Raw genomic sequence first — 23,467 nt, 5'->3', positions numbered from 1 at the left:
TTGGCATTGTCGCTGCATTGGCATTGCTGCTGCATTGGCATTGCTGCTGCATTGACATTGCTGCTGCATTGACATTGCTGCTGCATTGACATTGCTGCTGCATTGGCATTGCTGCTGCATTGGCATTGCTGCTGCATTGGCATTGTCGCTGCATTGGCATTGCTGCTGCATTGGTATTGTCGCTACATTGGCATTGCTGCTGCATTGGCATTGTTGCTGCATTGGCATTGTTGCTGCATTGGCATTGCTGCCTGCATTGGCATTGCTGCTGCATTGGCATTGTTGCTGCATTGGCATTGTCGCTGCATTGGCATTACTGCTGCATTGGCATTGCTGCTGCATTGACATTGTCGCTGCATTGGTATTGTCGCTACATTGGCATTGCTGCTGCATTGGCATTGCTGCTGCATTGGTATTGTCGCTACATTGGCATTGCTGCTGCATTGGCATTGCTGCTGCATTGACATTGTCGCTGCATTGGTATTGTCGCTACATTGGCATTGCTGCTGCATTGGCATTGCTGCTGCATTGACATTGCTGCTGCATTGGCATTGCTGCTGCATTGGCATTGTCGCTGCATTGGCATTGCTGCCCGCCCATGCTGCTGGTTCTGCTGATGCACTTGGGCTACGCCCATCTCCTAAACCTTTACAGTATAAACCTTTTTGCCTTTAGAGGCTGACTCCTTTGCCTGATGACGACCACTTGTGTTGCGATCGAAACGTCGTGATATTTTTATTTAGATTTAAAGCTTTTGCGACTGCAATGATTCACATTCTTGGTTCTTTCGGTAAAGTCACGTAGAAGGGAAATAATGAAAACATAAAACAAGAAAAATTATCACGACGTTTCGACTGCAACACAAGCAATCGTCATCAGGTGTGAAATCCACAGCAAGACAATTTGAAGTATGAACATTGTTTTAACGGGCGTGGCTTCAGAGCGGGGCGGAGTCAAAGGTGGGCGGAGTCACGGGTCGCCGCTGACGACGTCATCGATTTCACGACAAGGTCGTGAAGTCGTTGGGGTAAAAAAGGGGGGGCGGTGCAAAACCGCATCCCCCGCCCACCCCGAAGCGGATACCCAGGCCCCGCCCCCCGTCATCGCTTTACGGCAGCCTGGTTACGGCCATTTGTGCGACATCAGGAAGCGGACGCTGAGGGGAGCGAGCGAGCGAGCGGGCGAAGTTTTTTTTTGTTAACGGCGTAAAACTAAAAAACACACCACCACCAACACCACACACACACACAGAGCGCCGACACAGGGAGAAGGTTGGGCGGGGGTAGTCGATCACTTGCCCAAAAGTCGTCGCCATGGGGAACCGCGGCATGGAGGACCTCATCCCGCTCGTCAACAAGCTACAAGACGCCTTCTCCGCCATCGGCCAGAACTGCAGCCTCGACCTGCCGCAGATCGCCGTGGTGGGAGGGCAGAGCGCGGGCAAGAGCTCGGTGCTCGAGAACTTCGTGGGGCGGTGAGCGAGCTCGATCTTGTGTGGTTTTTTATGTAATAATTCTCTTGCCCTCCTCACCCTCCATCGGCTGTGTGACGGATGGAGAGAGACGCGAGGGGGGTGGGGGGGGACACGGGCGCGAACGATTTCAGATTCCCTAGTCCGCATCGGAGCTGAGCTCGCGTCTGATTGGCGGGCGTGCGTTTGAAGGCCCGAGCCGGGAGCCAATCGGAAGCGTCGATGGTGGATTTTGCGGGCGACGCCCTCGACCAATCGGGAGCCCGCGCGATGCTTATCTGCTCTACGGAATGTGAAGGCGGTGGTGGTGGTGGAATGGCAGCGGCCTGCATGGGGGGGACCCCCCCACGATGGGAGCCACCGCCACCACCGTGGAGATGGAGCCGCGATTCAATTAAGATCGGGTGTAGGTGGATGGTAGTGGCGCTGGGCTGTTGAGGAGGGGTGGGTGGAGGGTAGTGATGGGCATTGAGAAGCTTTCGTCGGTGGATGAGACAATGGATGATGATGATGCAGCTGTCTCGGCCACCCACAACCACCACCCCCGTGTTGTTGTTGAGCGGGAATCGATTATAATCGAAGCGTGCGTGTTACAAGGGGATATTTCCCAATACCTGTCAACCTCATCCGATTTCCACGTATTCTTGTGCAGGGAAATTGAGTGTTCAAGCCCATACGGCGTACAGCCGTTTTAATACGGGCAAGACATTTTTGTCTATTTGTTTGTGTTTCTCCCTTGTGAATGGACTTTGTAGGATAAACGTTGAGATTTATAAGGGCACGGGGTGACTAATAAGGTGTGAATTGGCCTGTAATAAGGTAGGCACTGATAAGGGGTTGACAGCTACGATTTCCTCATAAAAAATGTAGACCTCTTTAGCTCCACGGGACGCTACATTTTTAGATACGTACGGTACGGACGACGTAGACAGTACCGAAGATACATCAAAGGAGTCCTTTATCTCCAGACAACACTTTCAGTATAGATATTACAGACAAGACAGACGAGACACGACAGAATAGGTCGACATTGCAGTACAAGCGAGATAAACTTCGTAGGCGGACTAGGCAAGACGCAGTACAGAAGAGCCTGGCCTCGGACAATGCAGTACAGACGAAACAGTACAGTAGCTTTAGACCAGACACTGCATGCCGGTTTGATGGAGTCGTGTAGCCCAGACAGCACTGAGAAAACAGAATCAACACTGTGCAAACGAGAACAAACGCGACAGAGACTGGAAGGGGGTAATGCGGATGGAAAGGTTATACGTGAGACGGCACAAACGAAACGGACCAAAACGAGAGGCAAACACCAGCCAGAACACAGTGCAAACAAGACAGGACGTAGTGCACACGGTACACGTAAACTCTCCACAAATGAGACTAAGAAAATCGATTACTCAATTGAATCCGGATGGGTTACGGAATCAGAGAGGCAAAGCTGTCAATTGTTACACGTATACACCTGAGAAGTGACCCACTTACACACGAAGCTATATATATATAAAAACTTGCTGAGCATGTACACTTCTTGAAAGCGGATCCACCCAACATGCACATGAAAGACATTCTCCAGCACGGTCAACGCCACGTACAGTCCCACGTTTTCGCGACAAATGCGTGTCATAAAAAAACACGCACACTTTTAATTGGAGGATGGTGTTGATGATGATGGGTTACAACTCAAGAGTTGTGTCAAGATTGTATCTGGTAAGGGTTATTCTTTCGCGCCCTCGTCTCCTTCTTCCGTGAAACTTGTCAACGCACGTAGTCCGGAAGCCCCGTGCTGTTTTCAGTGTTGACTTCCTGCCCCTATTCAAGTTCAGATTCACGACCTTCCCTTTCTTGCCCACTGTATGGCTGGCTGGCTTGGCTCCCTTTCACAACAAAGGGACATACCACTGTCTTTACAGTGTCTTGATATGCAGTTGCATTTAGATCCCAAATATCATTAATTGTAATTCGTAAAATAATGTAGCTTCATTGGGAACTTCAGCTTTTCTTGATGCGTGCCCAGATCCACCATTCACACACCCAGTATAGTCCAAACAAAAACCCAAATTGTCACACTTGGCCCATACCTAGAACTCAAATTAAAACATAGTTTAAACTGACACATGCTTGGTTTGCTTACTTTTGAATTGCCTTATGGGTATTCTAAATTAATACATCAACAATATACCCTCGTGTACAGTATTTTCGTCAATCCACTGCTGGATGAGGGCGTCTGCACACCGTGTGGGTCTTATTTAACCATACTTCACCATGCTGGTCCGTGCGATTCTGTGAGGGCAGGGAATGTAGGGGTCGGCATAGAAGTTCAGTATAACAACACAATTTAATGCACTGCCCTCTGACATCCACCACGGTAACCATGTAGCTGATAGCAACCTGTCATGCACGGTGTTGGCCCATCCAAGCACTGTTCAGACTCACCCCTGCTTAGCTTCTGATATTTGATGAGATCGGGTGTCTTTTGGGTGATTTGGCCAGAGTTTTATCCTTATAAAAGGTTAAAAATTGCATCGTTATAATGTCATGTATCTCAAGATGAGGTGGATCATTTGGTGTATGCACTTTTCACTTGTAATTTACAAGCACGATACATCCAGCTGTGTGGTACAGGCGTTTGCGCAATATTTAATCGAAGTCTACTAATCAGTGTGCACTTTCCAATCTTGCGGTGTGACGATAAAACATTTTTCCTGTGATAGTCGCCAACAAAAAAGAAAAAAAAAACCTAGGGTACAGTGTTAGGTGGTTTTTCCAGTTTCCTCCAGTAGCTTGCTTGCAGTTCATATTAATAAGATAGGGGCGAGGTTATTTTTGACGTAAGTGAGTCATGTGGCTGGCTCAGGACAGAGGCCAAAGCATAAACAGCAGATGTTTACAGTTAAGAGCTATCTTCAGGTATATTGAACGAAGTCCACTGAATACAAATGCCACGTGAAATGTTCACATTTGTGCGTGCCATTTAATCAGAATGCACACTCACCAGTGGCTTTGAGTTCTCAAGTTTGAAATGTAATGCCATCTTGGTGCTGTGCAACAGACTGAGCGTCATTTGAACTCCCTTTCTTTTGGTGGGCATCATACGCTTGTTTGGAAACCTGTTTGTAGTATTTGAAGATTTCACAACTTTGTTTTATAAGAAAGGTACTATTGTGTAGCGTTTACACACTGGCTTTACCACCTGTTAGGAAGTTAAGGTCTAACCAAAAGCCAAACAGTCTTTGTAAACCAGCAGCTTGAAAGTTGATGGAGGTATGTTGCATAAGCGTCAACACATAACAATAGTGTGAAAAAGAATATTTACAATGGTCTTGTGGCATGAAGGTATCATGGCAGGAAAAAACATTGTGACCATGAGGTACAAACAAATTGCATAGAGTTTTTAAGGCATACAGTACTCTTAGATTTCTATACTCACCATAAAACATAGATTATGAGTCTAACTTTTAATGCCTAAAACATATTTACATTCCTCCAAAGAATCTAATATCCTTCATCAGGCAAAATGTAAAAATAGCTTCACAAGCTAGTGTTATGTTGTTTGTAATCACATTGAAATTGTAACACTTCATTGAAAGATAGCAGTGCCCATTACTTGTATACATGGGTGGTTCTTTTCGTGAATTCTTGACACATCTGTCATGTGTCGGCTTATATCAGACATGTCTGTGGTGGCATGTTATTAGCTAATACACAAAAAGTATTCACAATGGCATTGTTTACAATTTGCTTACTTGTAAATATCCCCCCTCACCTGTTGACCTCTGCACTTGCATGCTCTCAAACATGTGTTCTGGTCTGACAGCTGCTCCCCAACACACACACCACCCGCCAGCTACTATATTATAATATCAGTGCTTTCTATACACCAGTGCTTGGTATTGTGATGGGGATTCCGTTTTGTTGAGTGGGTTACCACAACTGGGCTCCCATGCCTCATTCACTCAGCCATCTGTGCCACTGCAAAGCAGCATGGGCAACGTTAAATAATAGGTTTTGCAGACACAGCCATTGTCCTCATGTGAAAGAACTGTGGCCCAGTGCCCTGCAATTGTGCAATTTCCCCTGGGACATTTCCTTTTCAAGACATGCCTACTGATCCGCTCAGGACCTGCATTTTTAAACAATGGTTATGCACACAAGTGCAGATCTCGATGTATGTATGCAGTGTTGGGGCCTTTTTTGTTGCTAACATCCTCTTCAGTCTATAAAAGAGTATTTTAGCCCGCTTTCTTGATCTTTGCCATAAAATCATTAGACCTAATCTTATCAAAGCCTCTTATTGTCGTTTGATATCTATTTTTTCTTGTAAATTTCGACAAGCGCAATTGTTTAGTTCCCAAAAACATTGAGTCAGGCTGGTTGGAGCTTTTATATTTTCACTAATTAAGCTCTGACTTTGCCATATATCACCTAGTCCGTGCAAGACCTCGGAAGCTAAGCAAAGTTGAGCTTGAACAGCGCATGTATGTGCGACGACCATCCACAACAGATGTTATAGGCTGTGGCCTATGTTCTCGGCCACAAAATACAGTGAAGAAAATCCATTGTTGTTACAGTACTGTGTTCCAACAATTGTTCCACGCCTTCATAAAACCTACACTGACCACTATGGTAAAGTATGGTCAGATAATTCCATAACCAGGATAATAATACGAGAAAAAACCTAAGAATATGAATCCTTGCAGTCACGAAAGCTTAAAATCTAGAAATAATAATACGAATTGCATTTTATATAGCCTCATTCATGCATTTGCATCCCACAACACCGCACATGAATGATCAAAAATAAAAACCCACTACTTAGCAAAATAAATGAATACACTAATAACGAGAGAAAAATGCACGTGAGAAAATAATTTAAAATTAATAAATCCGTTCGGTCACAATCCCAACATTTTGACAGATTTTGGAGAACCTTCACTGGAGAGGTGTGGGGATGCCTTCACCCAGCAGCGAATTTACAAAAGGCTGTCGTACATTTACACATTTACATGCCAATACCAATACCAACACCCACCATTCACCACTAAGTGACGGTGGCGTCACCACATCGCCTGTGGCGTCACCACGTTGCCTTTGGCAGGCCAGGTGCCCTTTGAGGCCACGTGAAGTGTCGAAAACTCGCTGACAGGAGGTCCACAGCACCAGACCCAGGTGCCATGGGTTCGCTGACTGAGATGACCGGTAGATGCACCAGTTGTACTCCCTTAATGCACAATTCCACTCGCACACATGTATTGTTCTGATTTAAGCTCACCCTTGGTTTAAAAATTGCCCTAGTGTGGGTTTTTCTTATCCAGCTTTCTTATCCATAACCATGACTTTTGTAATGCACTTTGTTAACTCTATGAACCAATCTTGCCTAAAGCAAACTGGAAAACTAGACTTGACCCTATTTGAATTAATCAAAGTAAAATTCAGTATGAACTCCAGATACTAACAATGCTGTATTATTTATAATCATTTAGCAGTATGTCATAGATATTGGTCGTTATTTTTTCTTAAACTTGATCTGTGGGTTGCCTATTTATTAAATACTGCAGTGAAATTTCGATACTATCATGAGTGTTTAAACAGTTGTTGGTTACAAGCAAAGCTGATGTCCTTAACAACACAAGGGTCATATTTAAGTGGCCTGCATTGTTAACCTCCCAGTGTGTGGTTAAAAACAAGACTTGTGACCAGCTACCCTATGATTTTAATTGATACATCCATCAATACAGACACTTGTGTCAATTTCAGCACTGTCTTCCATTCCTAAATCTTATTTGATTGTATTTACATTTAAACAACATACAAAAAAGCACATAGCGCTCACCATTTTGACGACCAGCACAAACAGGATAATAGCAATAATAATTGTCTCGGGCTTGATCTGGAAACTACAGAAAAAGGAAATGGAGAGAAAGGGAAGAACAGGAAGAGACAACTTTATATATTATTTATTACCACATCATTCTGTAGGGGTGTCATGATTCATTATTTTTTTATCGTGGCCATTGTGAGATAGGGGACCTACTCTACCATACTGGTCGGTTGCAGGTGAGTGAAGATACCTGACAAGCAGCATGAGATTGGGCATGGTTGGTGGTGATGATGATGCAGTGAATGCTGTGGCTGCTGCTGCTTGCCTGGGTCATAGGAGATCATTATAATAGTGATGTACAGCCCTTTGTCAGTGCACTGATGGATGAAGGACCCTCCCCACGCCGATGTATGACTTGTGTATAGAAAGATATATTGAATCGTACATTGCACACATGAGCTCGGAAATCAATGTATATTGACAAATCAAGGCACCATTACACATCTATTATACTGCGAGTCAACGTTAATGAAGGTGATGTCAACATGTGCGATGGTTTAAAGAGTCCTCTGTCCGTGAATCGCATTTTACCTTTTGCGTGAGATTTGCACATGTTTGGTGTCCTTGACTATTTTGCCAGCGGGGAATGTTGAAACGGTTGTGGCACACACACACACACACCCTGATCTTTGAGAAAAACCCGACGCGAAGCGTTTGCGTACAGTGTTTGCCGGAGGCGTCAGTAACGCACCACGCATTCGTTCTCTTTGAACGCCATCGTCGTTCTCTTGACAGTTTTAGGTTTGGCTTTGAATACTCTTATGAATGCAGTTTTAAACAAAAATATATTACAAATAGTATGTAAAAATATCCTTAGTGTATATAATCATTATTTTTTTCACGTGACGCTTATTCTCTTGGCATTGTTAGTTTTTTGGCTTTGAATGCTCTCATAAATGCAAATTTTTTTTTACAAATTAAATGTAAAAATACCCTTAGAATATATAATCTTGCTTTTTTTCATGTGACACTTGCACACTTTGGAACAAAAGCCCTGTTGACCTTGTTCGTTACTGAGGACACGCATGCTGCTGGAATTTGATAAGTGCGTACCATTTAACGTGTACATCCTTATATTGATTTTTATTCTTCACTGCCAGCAGCTGAACACGTTGCCTGGCACTGAAGCAATGACCTTTGAAATTGTCCGTCAGCTTGTGGCTTTCAAGCATTGTTGCGTCCTAACTAGTGTGCCTGCCACATGGGCTACAGCTTTGGGTGGAAGAGGGGAATTGAAGACTGTTGCTGATAATTGTAGTGATCTATATTTAATTAATTTCCACGCCGAGTAACGGAGAAGTCGTCTGTAGTGCGATGCCTGTCGTGTGTTTTTGTTGTCACACAAAGGAGAAATTGTACGTTTTTAAGGCGTTATATAACAAATCATTATATACATTATATATTCTAGATAAAAACGGTACCTGTTGGGATATTACTCTGTTTATAAATAACGTAATTAAATCACAATTTTAATTTGTGCCTGTGATCAAATCACCTGAAATGGGCCCAGTCTCGTCATATCAGCACCTCCAATTAACACGGTTGGGATACATACGGTGCAAAAGAAGTTCTACGTACATACATCAGACTCAGTTTGGACAGTGGTTGGATCGGTGACCACCGTGCATTAAAGGCGTCACAGGCTGTGGGCAGGACGAACATTGTGAGCAGTAGAGGACAGTGCAATAACATCCATTGTTTCACTTCTCTGCTCCCCCCCCCACCCTTCACCAACCGCGCTGGACCACCGAGGCGAAACGTTGCCATATACCCTTTACGGCAGTGATGGTCCAACCCATGTGAGACTAGGCTCTAAGGAAAGCTGTCTCGGGTGTGGACCAATCAACTTCAAGGACAGTGCACATTATCAGAGTTATGTTTTTTGTTTGTATTATGACTGCAGGTATTGCGGTCTATGCAAACATGACTCCTTGTAAAAAGGTGTCAGTTTTGTTGCCAGATAGAAGGGTAAAAAACCAATTATCAACCCTACACTAGTTCGTAGGCGACATGCGCGGCCCTCCTTTACCTCGGTGGGCTGCAAGCTTGAAATCATGCGTGTGCATTCATTGTAACCCCACGCATCGCCTTAGACAAACTTAGACCAGGCCACCACGAGTGGTTCCAACACGACGCATGCGGCCCGTGAGCCCGCAGGATGCCCACCACTGCTCTACCTACGGTATATGGAGGCTCTCATCCAGCAGTGGATTGAAAATGGGCTGAACATGAACATATCAGTGCTATTCACAAACATATATTTATGTCCTTGCCTCATTTAAAAAGTATATCTTTTGTTCATTTCAGCATGAAGATCTTTTATTTTTTTCATATTTTGCAGGGACTTCCTTCCCCGTGGGTCTGGAATTGTCACCCGCAGACCTCTCATCCTGCAGCTGATGTTCTGTAAAGCAGGTAAAGGGAGAACTGTCAGATGCATACTGACATCACAGTTTACTTGCATTCCTGTTGAATATTGTTTCATTTTACCTTTAGACTAAGTTACATATTGACAGCTCATTTGTTATACGTATTATCGCTTGAGTACATTTTAACTAACCTTTAAATTATAATACCTGATGACTTTTTACCTTTGTCAATATTCATGTTTTTGCTGTATTCTTCAGCAAAAAATCTGCAGAGGAATAGCACCACAAGGACTTTTGATCAGATTGCATGTACAAATCTTTATTCATGGTCTACTAACTGCTGGCAAGAATTCCTCTCCACTTATCTTTCCATCCCTCATCGTCTGGCAATACCACAATCCATCTCACTCATGCATATGAACTGATCTGATTTTCTGTCTCTTTGAAGATCACACTACCAGGCATGTTTTCCTTTGACAGCCATTCCTTTCAAACTGTATATGCACTTATTTTTATTTTCATATTTTTTGGGGGCTTTTCACATGTCTGGCACTTACAGAAAACGTTGTGGTCGGAGGATATGGGGGGACAGAACAGTTTGTGTTTCACTAAAACTAAACTATAAACAATTTTTTATTATATCAGGTAAGGCCCACTATATAACTCTTTTTCAGAAATGACCTGGCCACAAATGATGACTCGGTGAAGTGGCTTATGTGGAAATGCATAGCAGCCAAATACTCGAAACGCATGTTTCTTAATCTGGACGTAAAAACTGGAGGACCCAGAGAAAGATCCATGCTGTCACTGGGAGAACATGCAAACTCCAAATATACAGGTGTCAGGGTCGGGAATGAACCCACAATCGCCTGTATACCAGGCGAGGTAGTTAACATCTTGCCACTGTGGCACCCTCGCCACTGTGGGTTGGGTCCTCTGGGCTACAAATTCCCCCAGGAGTGGTATGTCCATGTGTGGGAGGCCCACTTGTGTATGAACTTATTAAATGGAAAGCAATTATACTATTTTGACAATATTCCCTCTATGTCAGTCTTACTTTAAATTAAAACTTGGTTAATATTTTTGGGTCTTCCGGTAAAGCCACGTAGATAGAACAAATAATGTTTTTCTCTGTGGCTTTACCAAAAGACCCAAATAATATGAATTCCTGCAGTCACGAAAGCTTTAAGTCAAGATTTAAAACTTACTTGTTTGTCAGTCCACTGATGGATGAAGGCCTTATCACTCTGTGACAGTCATGGGGGTAGTTTTACTATACTTCACCACGCTGGTCAGTTTAGGATGATGAAGGGAGGGTGCAGAACTTCTTCACTCCCTGCTGATGTTGTCTGTGGCCGGTAATCAAACTCAAGTCATGTGATGCATAGTACAGTGGACACTAATCAAGGTACTAACACTCCGTCCCATTTCTCTACATGATTTAAAATATAAACCAATGGTGTCCTGTGAATTTCGCAATGTGAATGACGGTGACATAGACAGTGACATCAAAGTGGCGACGGAGCACGAATTCGCTCTTGCAAATTGCTGATAGCTTTGATTATAGACCGCTGGCAGTGCTTTTGAGCAATCGGTAACAGTGCTCTGACGTGTGATTCCAGAATATGCCGAGTTCCTGCACTGCAAGGGGAAGAAGTTCACGGACTTTGAGGAGGTTCGAGCGGAGATCGAGGCGGAGACGGATCGACTGACAGGCAGCAACAAGGGGATCTCACCGATTCCCATCAACCTGCGCGTCTACTCCCCGCACGGTAAGGCACAGCACCCTCGTACAGAAAGAACCGCACTAGGTTATCTCGATTATTTAACAGTTCTTTATCAATCCACTGCTTGACAAAGGCCTGGCCATGCCATGCTGAGCATGGCGGGTGGGGGGAGGTGTTTCACCATACTTTACGACACTTGTGATTGCGAGTTGTGAGGGGGTGTCCAGCACTAGTTCAGATATTACAGGGTACTGATGTTGCCCCTTCGCCAGGAATTGGGCAAAGGTCACCAGGTTAGGAGCACAGTGTGGCAACAACTGTGCTGCCGCTCCACTTTTCCAGATTAAGCATGTGAAATACTCAAGTGTTATTTTGACCGTTGCAATGCATTATGGGTTCATATAACATCTGCATCTGAAGTCACTCTGTGAATAGTAGGACATGCATCCTGAGACTGTAAAGGAGGCATGTGTGTACTGTGTGTGTATTTATATACAGTATTTATAAATATAAAATAAACTTGATTTGAAGCTTTCGTGACTGCAGGAATTACTCTTTGGTTCTTTTGGTAAAGTCGCGTAGAAAGAAAATAAATGTAATGATAGAATACGACGTTTCCATTGCAACATAAGCAATCGTCATCAGGTAGAAAACGAACCTCGTGAACTTAGAAATACATTGCAATCCAACACAGAGTTGGCTAAAACAACAGTTAGCACCTTACCTGGTTGAATTACATTCTTCCAAAGATTGCTAAATTTGAGAGAGAGACAAAACACAGACACACACACAGACACACAAGCAGAGAGACAACACAGAGACACAGAGAGAGAGACACACAACATAGACACAGTTTTGTGTCTATGTTGTATATCTCTCTCTGTGTTGTCTCTCTCTGCTTGTGTGTCTGTCTGTTTAGTTTCTCTCTCAAATTTAGCAATCTTTGGAAGAATGTAATCAATCAGGTAAGGTGCTGACTGTTGTGTTAGCCGACTGTGTGTTGTATTGCAATGTATTTCTAAGTTCACGAGGTTTGTTTTCTACCCGATGACGATTGCTTGTGTTGCAATCGAAACGTCGTATTCTATTATTTAATTTATTTTCTTCCTACGTGACTTTACCGAAAGAATCAAAGAGAAATATAAAATAGTCACAGGCAGAGGGGAAGAGGAAGGACTTGAGTCTGGATTATAATGGGGCCAGGGTAGTCGGCAGTATTGATGACCAGGTGGGGGAAGGTTGTTTCAGACATTTGACAGCAGAAAAGGAGGAATAATGACCTCCCGCTGATTGAAGGTTGACAAAGCCTTGGGGTGATGAGAGGAGAGAGGTAGGCAGCGACGGACGGTTCCAAGGAGGATCCTGAAGATGGTGTGTTGTTCAATCATTGAAATTGATCGTAGATTGTATTGGGAGACAGTGGGTGCAATATGGATCGCATCAGAAGCTTGAGTAAACAAGGTGCAGGTGCAGGAGATGTTGCACAGATGCAGTTAGGAGGTCCCATAGTGTTGATATCTGAAAAGAGAATGTTATTTCTGTATCCAATGACGATTTCAAGTTTAAACGCACTGTTAGCCAGTGCAATGTCAGCAGTTACAGTCCCATTGCAATATCTGGGAGCGCCAGCGCGTTAAATTCACATTGCATCCCGTGTTGGTTGGCAGTGGGGAGGGAGAGGCAGGCGGTGGTTAACACGTCGAACTGTAGACGCGTGTGAGAACAGCATGTGTTTTTGCGTGCGAATAGTCTTGTTCACATGCAAAATTTAGTCCGTTGGGTTTTTTTTACAAGGAAGGAGATGGCCGTGAACGTGTGCGTGGTAAAATGTGAGATGCTTGTGTGGGCGAGTAAAATCGTCTACTTGTAACCAGACAATAGCCCATTGGCCCTGCGAGTCTTGTTCAAGTACATGTACAGCCCTTTTATCAATCCACTGCGAGGGAGTTATTTGAGTACCTGATCACACTCGTCCGTATGGATTGGTGAATATGCATTGGAGAATGATGGATTTGGCTGCAGTTCCATCCTGAGAATGTAGCTCTTCAGCAACAACTTTCATTCATGATGGTCGTTCTTTCAAACACTGTTCAGGCTCATCCCTGCTTATCTTCCGAGATATGATGATTTCAGGGGTGAGTTTAGTATGATATTGGCATAGGCTAAACGGTTCGTGTTTATGTTTAAGTATGAAATGCTCACCTGTTTACAAATTCCCCTGGTGATCCTGGCTTTTCCCATGTGTGATTCAGTGCTGAACCTGACGCTGATCGACTTGCCGGGCATGACCAAGGTGCCTGTTGGAGATCAGCCGGTAGACATCGAGTACCAGATCCGCGAAATGCTCATGCAGTTTGTGACCAAGGAGAACTGCCTCATTTTGGCTGTGTCGCCCGCCAACACTGACTTGGCCAACTCGGACGCTCTGAAGATCGCCAAGGAAGTCGACCCTCAAGGTGGCTGGCTGTTTTTAATAATTGCTACTCACTGTTGCTGAAACCGTAGTGAGACTGTGCAAGTTTACGATGTACTCTGAATGTGCCCTTGTTGCGTTTTATTTTGTCATAGGTCTTCGTACTATTGGCGTCATCACAAAGCTGGATCTAATGGATGATGGCACAGATGCACGAGATATTCTGGAGAACAAACTCCTGCCACTTCGTCGGGGTAAGTGCAACTTTGGCTGTTGTTTTGCTGCTCTTAGTGCATTCATGGGTGACACCACTCATCTGGCCGCACTGGCAATGTTCCTTCCAATGAGACACCGTATACAGGTTTAATTATTTACATCGAACAACTACCAGGAATATCATTGCCAAATTACGCAATCCCTAAATGGTCGAGTGACTCGGAGGGTAGAGTACTTAGCTGGCACCGTTGAGACCCTGGGTTTGAACCGGGCCAACTGTCAATGATTATACTGGGTTCTCAAAGTGTTGTGCATTAATGGTCTCAGTCTCTTCACCAATGACTGTACAAAACCCCCAGGATCAATAAGTGGTCACTTGAGATGTGAAATCTGCTCTAACGGACCCTTTTAACTAAGGGGAAGCACCGCTCCAAGAGTTCCAAATGGATGCATTCTTCATCGCAAGACATGCTGCCAGTAGCACAATTGGGATAAGTTAAGGAAAACATTTTTTTAAATGAGCCAAGGTAAAAAATTACACATTCTGTAAAGTGTATGTCATAGAACCATTGACATCAGTAGCAAGGGAAGGTTATTGCCGGATGGAGTTATCACACAGTGACTCATTTTTGTTATAAAATAATCCCCTTTTGGCACTCGCTGTCCTGCAATATATAAACACAGCCAGATGGAATGATAGATGTTCTTTGTTTCAGGCCAGATAAGAATTTATTGAGATCGGTAGGTTTTGTCCGCTTGTTTACAGAGATCTGTGAATAAAAGAAGCTGAACAACGTTGTGCCTAGATAATGCTTGGATAGCGTGCATGCCAGGTTGCCATAGGTATCTGTGAGGCTCCGTGGCGGGTAGCAAAGGGAAGTGCAAAGTATTACACCGTACTGCAATGCTCCCACGGCTGCTTTCCGCCTTCACCAACCCGCATTGACCAGCGTGGTTAAATATGGTTAAAAAAAAACTCCCTACAACCCACATAGTGTGGGGAGAGAGGCCCTCTTATAGCAGGGGATTGACAAAAGGGTTGTACATGCACTTCAGCAGCCTTGATCAATCCAGTCCTGGGTTGGCAGTACATCGATAATATTTAAGTAAATTATTCTTAAAGCTAGGCTACTCTGCAAAACAGCCCTCCTAGTCTGTGTTGTCTAACCATGATTGTGAAATGTTTTAGAATTATTGTAACAAGGAAATTGCTCTTTATAATAGTTTTTTTGGGTTAGATTGCGTAAATATATAAATGTGTTGTTAAACACGCCACCATCCGACACAGCCAACTAGTAAGGTTTGTCACCTAAACAGAACATGCCAATTCGTCACTAGTACAGCACACTGGTGTGTTGGCTGTGTCGGGTGGTGGCGGGTTTAACGACACATATATTTACACGATCTAACCGAAAAAAAACCTCTCATGGATGATATTGGTCACGAAAGCCTACGTGTTAAACTTATATACGTGTCTCAAACTTTGGTTTGGCAATTGTCACACGTTTCTTACATTTGCAGGGTACATTGGAGTTGTGAACCGCAGCCAGAAGGATATCGATGGCCGAAAAGACATCAATGCAGCAATGGCTGCCGAGAGGAAATTCTTTCTATCCCATCCTTCTTACCGGCACATGGCTGATCGCATGGGAACACCCTACTTGCAGAAAACCCTCAACCAGGTAAGATGGCTCGTTTCCTCTTTCAGCGATGACATTATCATCGGCTTTCTTCTTTCTACTGTTGGATGAAGGCCTCCCTACGTTATTTACACAACCCACACCCCCACCCGACTGCCAATGGCCCAGCATGTTCACAATACAACTCCCACCTGCAATGCGCTAACACCATTGCTCGCTCCATCTCCGTGTTGGTTGTACTTTCAGGCCTGTTGCCTTGCCCGATTGGTCGATCTGTCATTAAACTTGTCCATCAGCCATCAAACCTTCTTGCAATGTATCCTACCGAAGCTCGCTTTCTTTTCCTTAGACACTACAATGTCTCAAATTTGCATATGTTCCCTGATCAATGCGTCCCATCTTATCTCGGTAAACGAGGGACTTTGAGCTCTGGGTCCAAGCCTCCCGAGTTCTCATTCATGCAATGCTTTTGATTCGTGAAATAGACGCACGTTATAAATCGTGGTTATTATTCTTGTTCAAGTGCCACTAAAAATTCAAGTTTTTTTTTCAACGTCACACCTGGTTACATTCAATTGCCTGTTAAACTGAATCACTGCAAGTTTAAATACAATCCCTAAGTATTTTCCGGTTGCATCAATGGAGTTGAAAAATGCACTTAAGTCAATCCAGAGTTATTTATACTCTATCCCACCTGAGGATGATCGCTTGTGTGGCGATCGAAACGTCGTGATCTATTATTTTTCTACGTGACTTTACCGAAAGAACCAAAGAGTATGGATTCCTGCAGTTAAGAAAGCTTCAAATCAACATAAAGAGTTATATTATAAGTGTGTATACAGAGAACAAGATGATTCTCAGCAACCTGTAAATTTCAACATTAGAATGAGATTCTCAGCCGTTGACTTTGTAATTAAATGTGTAATGAGTTCCGGAGACACTTGTAGAGGTAACTTCTTTATTACTCTGTAACAGCACTCCAACAGTCCAACACTCCAACAGTCCAACAGTTCTGATACTCTGTAACAACTCCTAGGTACACAGCCTAGATACACAGCCTAGATACTCTACTCTGGCTACGCTCTGGAACTCGCCCTCACAAGGTCGTAGAGTCGGGAGTTCCAGAGTCCCACCACTGGCTCTCACAGCGTCCCACCACTGGCTCTCACAGCGTCCCAGGGTCCTCAGGTCTTGGGTCTTGGGTCTTGAGCTACGACTGGCCCTGATCGTCCAGGGAGCTCCCCTTTTATGCCTAGTCCCCAACGAGGGGTGGGGCCGTGTGCACCCCCAGATATCCCACAGCACACACAACCCCCCCCGTTGGTGGCGCCAAGCGGCTTAAGCGCCTGGGCCACCTGGGAACCCAACGCCTGGCGCCAAGAGGCTTAAGCGTCTGACCCACCTGGGAACCCAGCGCCTGGCGCCAAGAGGCTTAAGGGCCTGGCCCGCCCAGGGTCCCAGAGCCCCCAGCAGCCCCTCCCTTCTTATGTCACTACATATGTATCAAATTGAGAGTGCGATCACAGAAAACATAAGCTTCACTTGCCCACACGCATTCGGAGTTGCACCCTAATATGTTGAACTTCTATCGCACCATACGTAGCCAACTGTGCTAATCCGAGTTGTGGAACAAAAAAAACATTCTCTTCAATAAGCAAGGAAAAGTAAACATTTGATATTGGTAGTTAACCTTCAAATACGATTTTTAATGTTATGAAAACTACAAATAGTGGTACACAGAATTTACCGCATTGCTTTAACTGCGTTGAGAGGCTTTTTAATGACTATTACAAACCTCGTTTAATGCTTGAACTTTAGTTGTTGCAGTACTGCTTTGTAGCACAACAAAGTCTGGTCAACTTTGAGTCCTTATGATCAAGATAACCTTGGGGGGTATATAGATTGACCGTAACATAATGAATCTGTGACATGCTAATCGGGCCCTATTTTTGCCGATTAGTTGCTCATGAATGTTTTTTTCTTGACAGCAACTCACCAACCACATTCGTGACACACTGCCTGCGCTAAGGAACAAGCTGCAGGGCCAGATGCTGAGCATGGAGAAGGAGGTGGAGGAATACAAGAACTTTCGTCCTGACGACCCCACTCGCAAGACCAAAGCTCTCCTCCAGTAAGCGTGTGGTTGACCCTTTAAAAACATATCCCTGTTATTTCCGAAGCCTTCCTTTGATAAACTTCTGCTTTTGTATGTACTTTTTGTTTGTTTGTTTTAAAAGTTATGGGTTTTTTGCGGTTGTCTTTGGTGGCTTAAGAGATCCAAATGCTTAGCCGGTTACCGCTAAGAAATCCTCGTTTCGAGTATGGGTGACCACCCTTGGGTTTAACCATGTTCTCAAGGCTAGTTGAGTTGATGATCTCAGCCTACTTGCCAATGGCTGCATAAAAAAAAAACTCATCCCAGTAAGTTTTTTTGCTCGTTTGTTTGGTGAAATTGCAGCTCTTAAAAGAAAATATTAGTTTGATTGCTATGTGGTGAACGTTGGTCTGGAGGTCGTGCTTCCATGAACACTTCTTTAACACGGGTGACCCACTGCAAGATTATAATTGATTCTTAACCCCGAAACAACATGACAATCACACAATTCCAATACATTTTTGGGAAAAAAAAATACTCAAGTTGAACAAAATACTCGTACAAGGTTTGTTTTTCTGTGCACAATATGCTTTGTACCTCAAAGGCACAGAAATTGATTGAAAATAATAAATAAAACAAGTCTGTGCTTGTACAGAAAAAAACCCATTCTGTTCCCCCTCAGCAATAAAATAATGTCATTTAATATACAGTGATTTTCAGATACAGGGAGTTTCAATTATATTTGAGATGTTCAAGTGTTTCAGGTTAACCCTGTATATATGTTGGCAACTGTGTGAGCTTTAAATTTCGATTTAAAGCTTTCATGACTGCAGGGATTCATCTTCTTGGTTCTTTTGGTAAAGTCACGTAGAAGGGAAATAGTAAAATAATAAAAATAAAACATTATAAAATAATTCTCACGACGTTTCGGAAAGACAGCGTCATTCAGACGCTGTCTTTCCGACAGACCTGTTCTTCACCTGAGGATGGCTGCTTGCGTTGTGGCCGAAACGTCGTGAGAATTATTTTATTATGTTTAATTTTTATTATTTTATTATTTCCCTTCTACGTGATGACTTTACCGAAAGAACCAGCGAGAATTATATAATATTATTTTATTATGTTTTATTTTTATTATTTTATGATTTCCCTTCTACGTGATGACTTTACCGAAAGAACCAAGAAGATGTGTGAGCTTTGTTGTTGTTGTTTTTTTGTTATGTCGTGTGGCTTTGCAGGATGGTGCAGCAGTTTGCCTTTGATTTTGAGAAGAGGATCGAGGGTTCCGGAGACCAGATCGACACCGTGGAGCTGTCGGGTGGCGCTCGCATCAATCGCATCTTTCACGAGCGCTTTCCCTTTGAGCTCGTCAAGGTGACTCAACCTGAACACAAACAACGGTGCCGGCCAATCTGAATTCTGTCGACGGTGCCATCTATCTGAGTGCTTTTTTAAAAATAGATTAAATGCTCAGTTTGACCTTTGGCTTGTTTACAATGTTGGTACGCATTTGTGAAACCTGTGAAACCCGTGAAACCCATCGTGGCCGTAGATTAAATGCATAACGTTTGTATCTTCGCCCATCCACTGCTAGATGAAGGCTTCCTCAGTCCATGTCTGTCGTGGATTTTTTGTTCTCCATACTTGAACACACTGGTCCGTGTGAGTTGGCGAAGAAGGGCTACCGAGGAATGATTCAGTTTCCACTTACCACCTGACGTTAGCCATGGCTATGAATTATTGAACGTAGGTTTACTGGGTTCAAAGTGCAGTGTGCTAACGGCTTAATAATCTGTTGCATTTGAATAACATCTGTGTTCCAGTGTACAGCTTCATTTCTAGTAATTTGATTTGAAAATGTTACAAACTGTTTTATTGTAAGCTATTAAAACAAATTCAAAATACCTGTTTATACATTTTACAGAGTTAAGAAGCTTTTGGCTCCAAGATAATTCCATGGCTTGAAGTGAACTGCGGTTAAATTCATTCCTCAGGCTACCCAAGTAAAACAAATATTGCAAATTCATATGTAGGCATTCTAACCCAGTTTAACAAGTAGGCTTTCGTGACCAATATCATCCATAATAGAGGTTTTTTTTGGGTTAAATGTCGTTAAAACCTGCCACCACCTGACACAGCCAACTAGTACGGGTTGTCATGTTAACAGAACCAAACGTGCCAATTGATCACTAGTACAGCACACCTGATGAAGCGAGTTATAATTACTGGCGAAATGTCATACTCAGATTGTAAATGTTATGGCTTGGCTCTTCAACACGGGCGTGCTGTACTAGTGACTAATTGGCATGTTCTGTTTACGTGACAACCTTCACTCGTTGGCTATGTCGGGTGGTGGCAGGTTTTTAGAACACATTTATATATTTACGCGATCTAACCCAAAAAAATACTTATGGATTCTAACCCAGTGTTTTCAATATTCTCACTCACTGAGAAACACATGATTTGTCATCGGTAAGTTTTGGTTTTCTACGAGATTACAAAACAGGCATCTATTGACGAATTAAACGTTTATCTGACATGTCTGTCGAGTGTCCTCGTTAAAACTGTAATTTTGCATTTTTTTGTTCATGATGACAGAACAGAAGGTGCATTTATATTATTTCACCGGTGTCAGTATATATAGACTTAAGATGCATAGATGCAGTATACATAATAAATGTACGTAATATTAATTTATATCCTAAACAGTGTACATTATAGCTACATCATGGGACCTTTTTGCCAATATAAAAGTATGAAAAATAAGAATAGCTTTTACCCTTTTAGGCAATAAAACAGGTGTTAAGATGTTCAAACACCAAATAGAAACCTTTTTAGCAAGGATTCAAGTCTGCATTAACCACACGTGCTTGTGGTGAACATGCAAACAAACATGCTGCGATTCAGTTTCAGTTTAATTTATTAGGATTCACCCTGTGAGCCATTCGGCTCTTGATTTGGGTTCAACCGCAACAAACAATACAATTACAAGATACAACTAAACAATTCATTGTACACAAATCTGAACATCACATACGTAAACAATAACATCCTACAGAAAAAGCACAACGCGTCCATGCTGCATACAGAAAGTGCAAAAAAATATGCATTGTCACCCCGAGCTCTCAAATGCTCTGATACGTGTGGCATTGTATTTGTACTGGTCATCCTTTGCCGTTCTCTGGTCTGACACTGGTGAGACTAGGCCATCAAGAAGGCTGTCTCTGGTGTAGCCCAATCAGTTTCAAAGACGATGCAAATATTATTCGAGCATGGTAATCAAAAGTAGGTGTGGTTAATGCAGACTTGACTCCTTGTAAAAGGTTTCTGTTCGGTGTTGAACATCTTTATAGCTGTTTTATTGCAAGAAAATAATAAAAACCTATAATTTTTCATGCATTATAGCTGCTTTTATTGGCCTTCTTACAAAGCGATGACTGTATCATAAGTTCCACTAAAATGACAATCTGGCTGCTTATAAAAACATGTTTACATTGATCATTGTTTTTATTTTTCCAGATGGAGTTTGATGAAAAGGAGTTGCGCCGAGAGATCAGCTATGCTATCCGTAACATAAACGGCATCAGGCAAGTGACGATGTTATTCAGAGCAATGTTATTTCATCTTGCATCCTGTGTGGGGTGTCTCATCGTGTGCATTTAAAAAATATATATTTGCGCGCGTCATTTTATTAACTGGACCAAGCAAGCAACCCGGAAGAGATCTCTTTATTTTTGGTATAGCGAGCACATTTCCGTTAAGATAGTTATATATTTTTTAAAATTTCCTCTCTGTTGGAGGTGACCATTGTTCTGTGTTCATGAGGCAAACGGGGGGGGCATACCACGTTTTTCATGGTGACGTTTTGGGAGCAGATCGCTCCAGCTTAGGGTGTGGAAGCTTCTCACTGAAGTAATTTGGTAACAGTTGATGGAATGGTATAAATAATTGGATTTCAGTTGCTTAGCATATAGTACAGGCCAGTAATATCTACCTCTCCTAAAAAACGTAGTGAATGATACCACGTGCTTCATGTTGATAGAGATACGCCGCAGCAGTCGATTATTTCTGCTTGATAATGCAGAATATATACTATTCAATAAAATCTACAAATATTAGAACAAAGTAAGTTTTCATTGAAATGCTATTTTGTTAGGCTTCTTAAATACAAGAGCCGTTTACTTTTCTTGATTGTTTTCGCTCAAGAGTTGCAGTGATCGGTGAGGAGATATCAGCTCAGTACGATAACAATACCAGACACTTGGGTGTATTAAAACAACCCTAAATAAGACAATAACAGTACAATTTGGATTTATGTAGCGTCTAAATACAACCGCATATCCAGACGCTGTATACATACGGCATGCATTTTTGACATATAGTTGTGGGTCAGGCTTTTGTCCAAGCCTTCATGCCTGGTTGGTACTGCAGTTGCTATGAGAAAACCCAGTTGGGACCCCCCATCACATTGGTTTGTGTGGCATTGAGTTCTTCTGCCCTCTTCCTGCTGTGTTTTGTGTTTTGTCTTGTAGAACGGGCATCTTCACGCCCGACCTGGCATTCGAAACCATTGTAAAAAAGCTCATCATCAAGCTGAAAGAGCCGTGCCTGAAATGTGTCGACATGGTTATTGGCCAGTTGATAGTGACTGTTAGACAATGTTCCGAAAAGGTATTTAGTACCGGCAATTGATCTCGTACCTCTTAGCGATGTTGTAATCCTGAGATGTCCTGGCTTTCAGTACAGAGTACAGTGCAAGCTGTGCCACCGTTTGCGTTAAAGCAACATTGGGGCTCATGCTGTGAAATCGCCTTTTGTAATCTTGAGAAGTAAAACAAAAAACCCAACAAAATTATATTTTTTTCGAGTCGCAGTACATGCAATGTACATAATGCTGTGAGCCAGCTCTAGACTGAAAGCATGAGGAGTAGCCAGCGTATAATAGTGTATCTCTGTGCATGAGTTGGCATGTTTCTGCAGGTGCATCGTGGAAAAGGAGAATGTATGCTGTGCATTGTGTACTAACGTGCCTCTCGGGACATGTGGCCGTAAAGAACACTCAGTGGTGATGGCATGTAAATGTGCTGTACGAATTGACATTCTTTCATCTAGCTAAGCAATGCACTGTATCCAACTGTGGAGGTTTTCGGTGCATTTTTGGGTTGTGTTAGCATGTTGTTCGGCGCGATGTCTGACGTTTCACTCCCACGCGCTGGCAACTTGTTCGTCGAGAAAGCAATTGCACGTGGAGTCAAAAATCCGCACACGCCAAACAATATGCGGCTGCAACCTGAAAACTCGCCGGAGACCAAATGCACTGCGCCGTCATTGACATTTATTTATGGCCGGCAAAAGCCACCGGCCGCCTGTCAATGGTGTCGAATAACATGCCAGTGTTCTTCAAAAGTCATATTGCTGAGTTAGCACTTTGAATGTACCTTAACCAATTGAATGGAGCATTGCTCGTTTGAACAAAAATAAGTGTTGACTAACACCTGGTATCGATCTCTCCCCACTTCCCAATCCCACCCCTGCCCTGTAACCTCAAATTATTTTAAGCTATCTTTCAACTCTTTTTTTGCCTTTACCATTGCAATGCTTCTTTTTAACCCCCCCCTCCCAACCTTGTCTCTTATTTTTCTTTTCTTCATACAA

At 43.1% G+C, this 23,467-nt stretch overlaps 1 protein-coding gene across 25 annotated transcripts in view; it reads left to right on the top strand.

The window, feature by feature from the left end:
- Window positions 1-1,127: 1,127 nt before the first annotated feature.
- The window catches only part of LOC133341773 (dynamin-1-like), a 59,245-nt gene continuing 36,905 nt past the window's right edge, over window positions 1,128-23,467 (top strand). For 17 of the 25 annotated variants that reach the window (XM_061550477.1, XM_061550475.1, XM_061550478.1 and 14 more), the window contains exons 1-9: window positions 1,128-1,474; window positions 9,694-9,767; window positions 11,344-11,493; window positions 13,701-13,904; window positions 14,017-14,115; window positions 15,599-15,759; window positions 17,706-17,848; window positions 19,051-19,186; window positions 21,332-21,399. In XM_061550477.1, coding sequence (XP_061406461.1) covers window positions 1,314-1,474; window positions 9,694-9,767; window positions 11,344-11,493; window positions 13,701-13,904; window positions 14,017-14,115; window positions 15,599-15,759; window positions 17,706-17,848; window positions 19,051-19,186; window positions 21,332-21,399 — 1,196 coding nt within the window. In that variant the 5' untranslated portion in view covers window positions 1,128-1,313. Of the gene's footprint in view, window positions 1,475-9,693; window positions 9,768-11,343; window positions 11,494-13,700; window positions 13,905-14,016; window positions 14,116-15,598; window positions 15,760-17,705; window positions 17,849-19,050; window positions 19,187-21,331; window positions 21,400-22,344; window positions 22,484-23,467 lie in introns of all 25 variants that reach the window. The other 8 variants (XM_061550482.1, XM_061550484.1, XM_061550472.1 and 5 more) reach the window with 1 other exon arrangement.

Source organism: Lethenteron reissneri, chromosome 12 (assembly GCF_015708825.2).
Source record: "Lethenteron reissneri isolate LAM-NWPU_2019-01 chromosome 12, ASM1570882v1, whole genome shotgun sequence".
Classification (NCBI taxonomy): domain Eukaryota; kingdom Metazoa; phylum Chordata; class Hyperoartia; order Petromyzontiformes; family Petromyzontidae; genus Lethenteron; species Lethenteron reissneri.
Note: the sequence above shows the minus strand (reverse complement) of the source record. Positions and strands in the feature narration are given on the sequence as shown.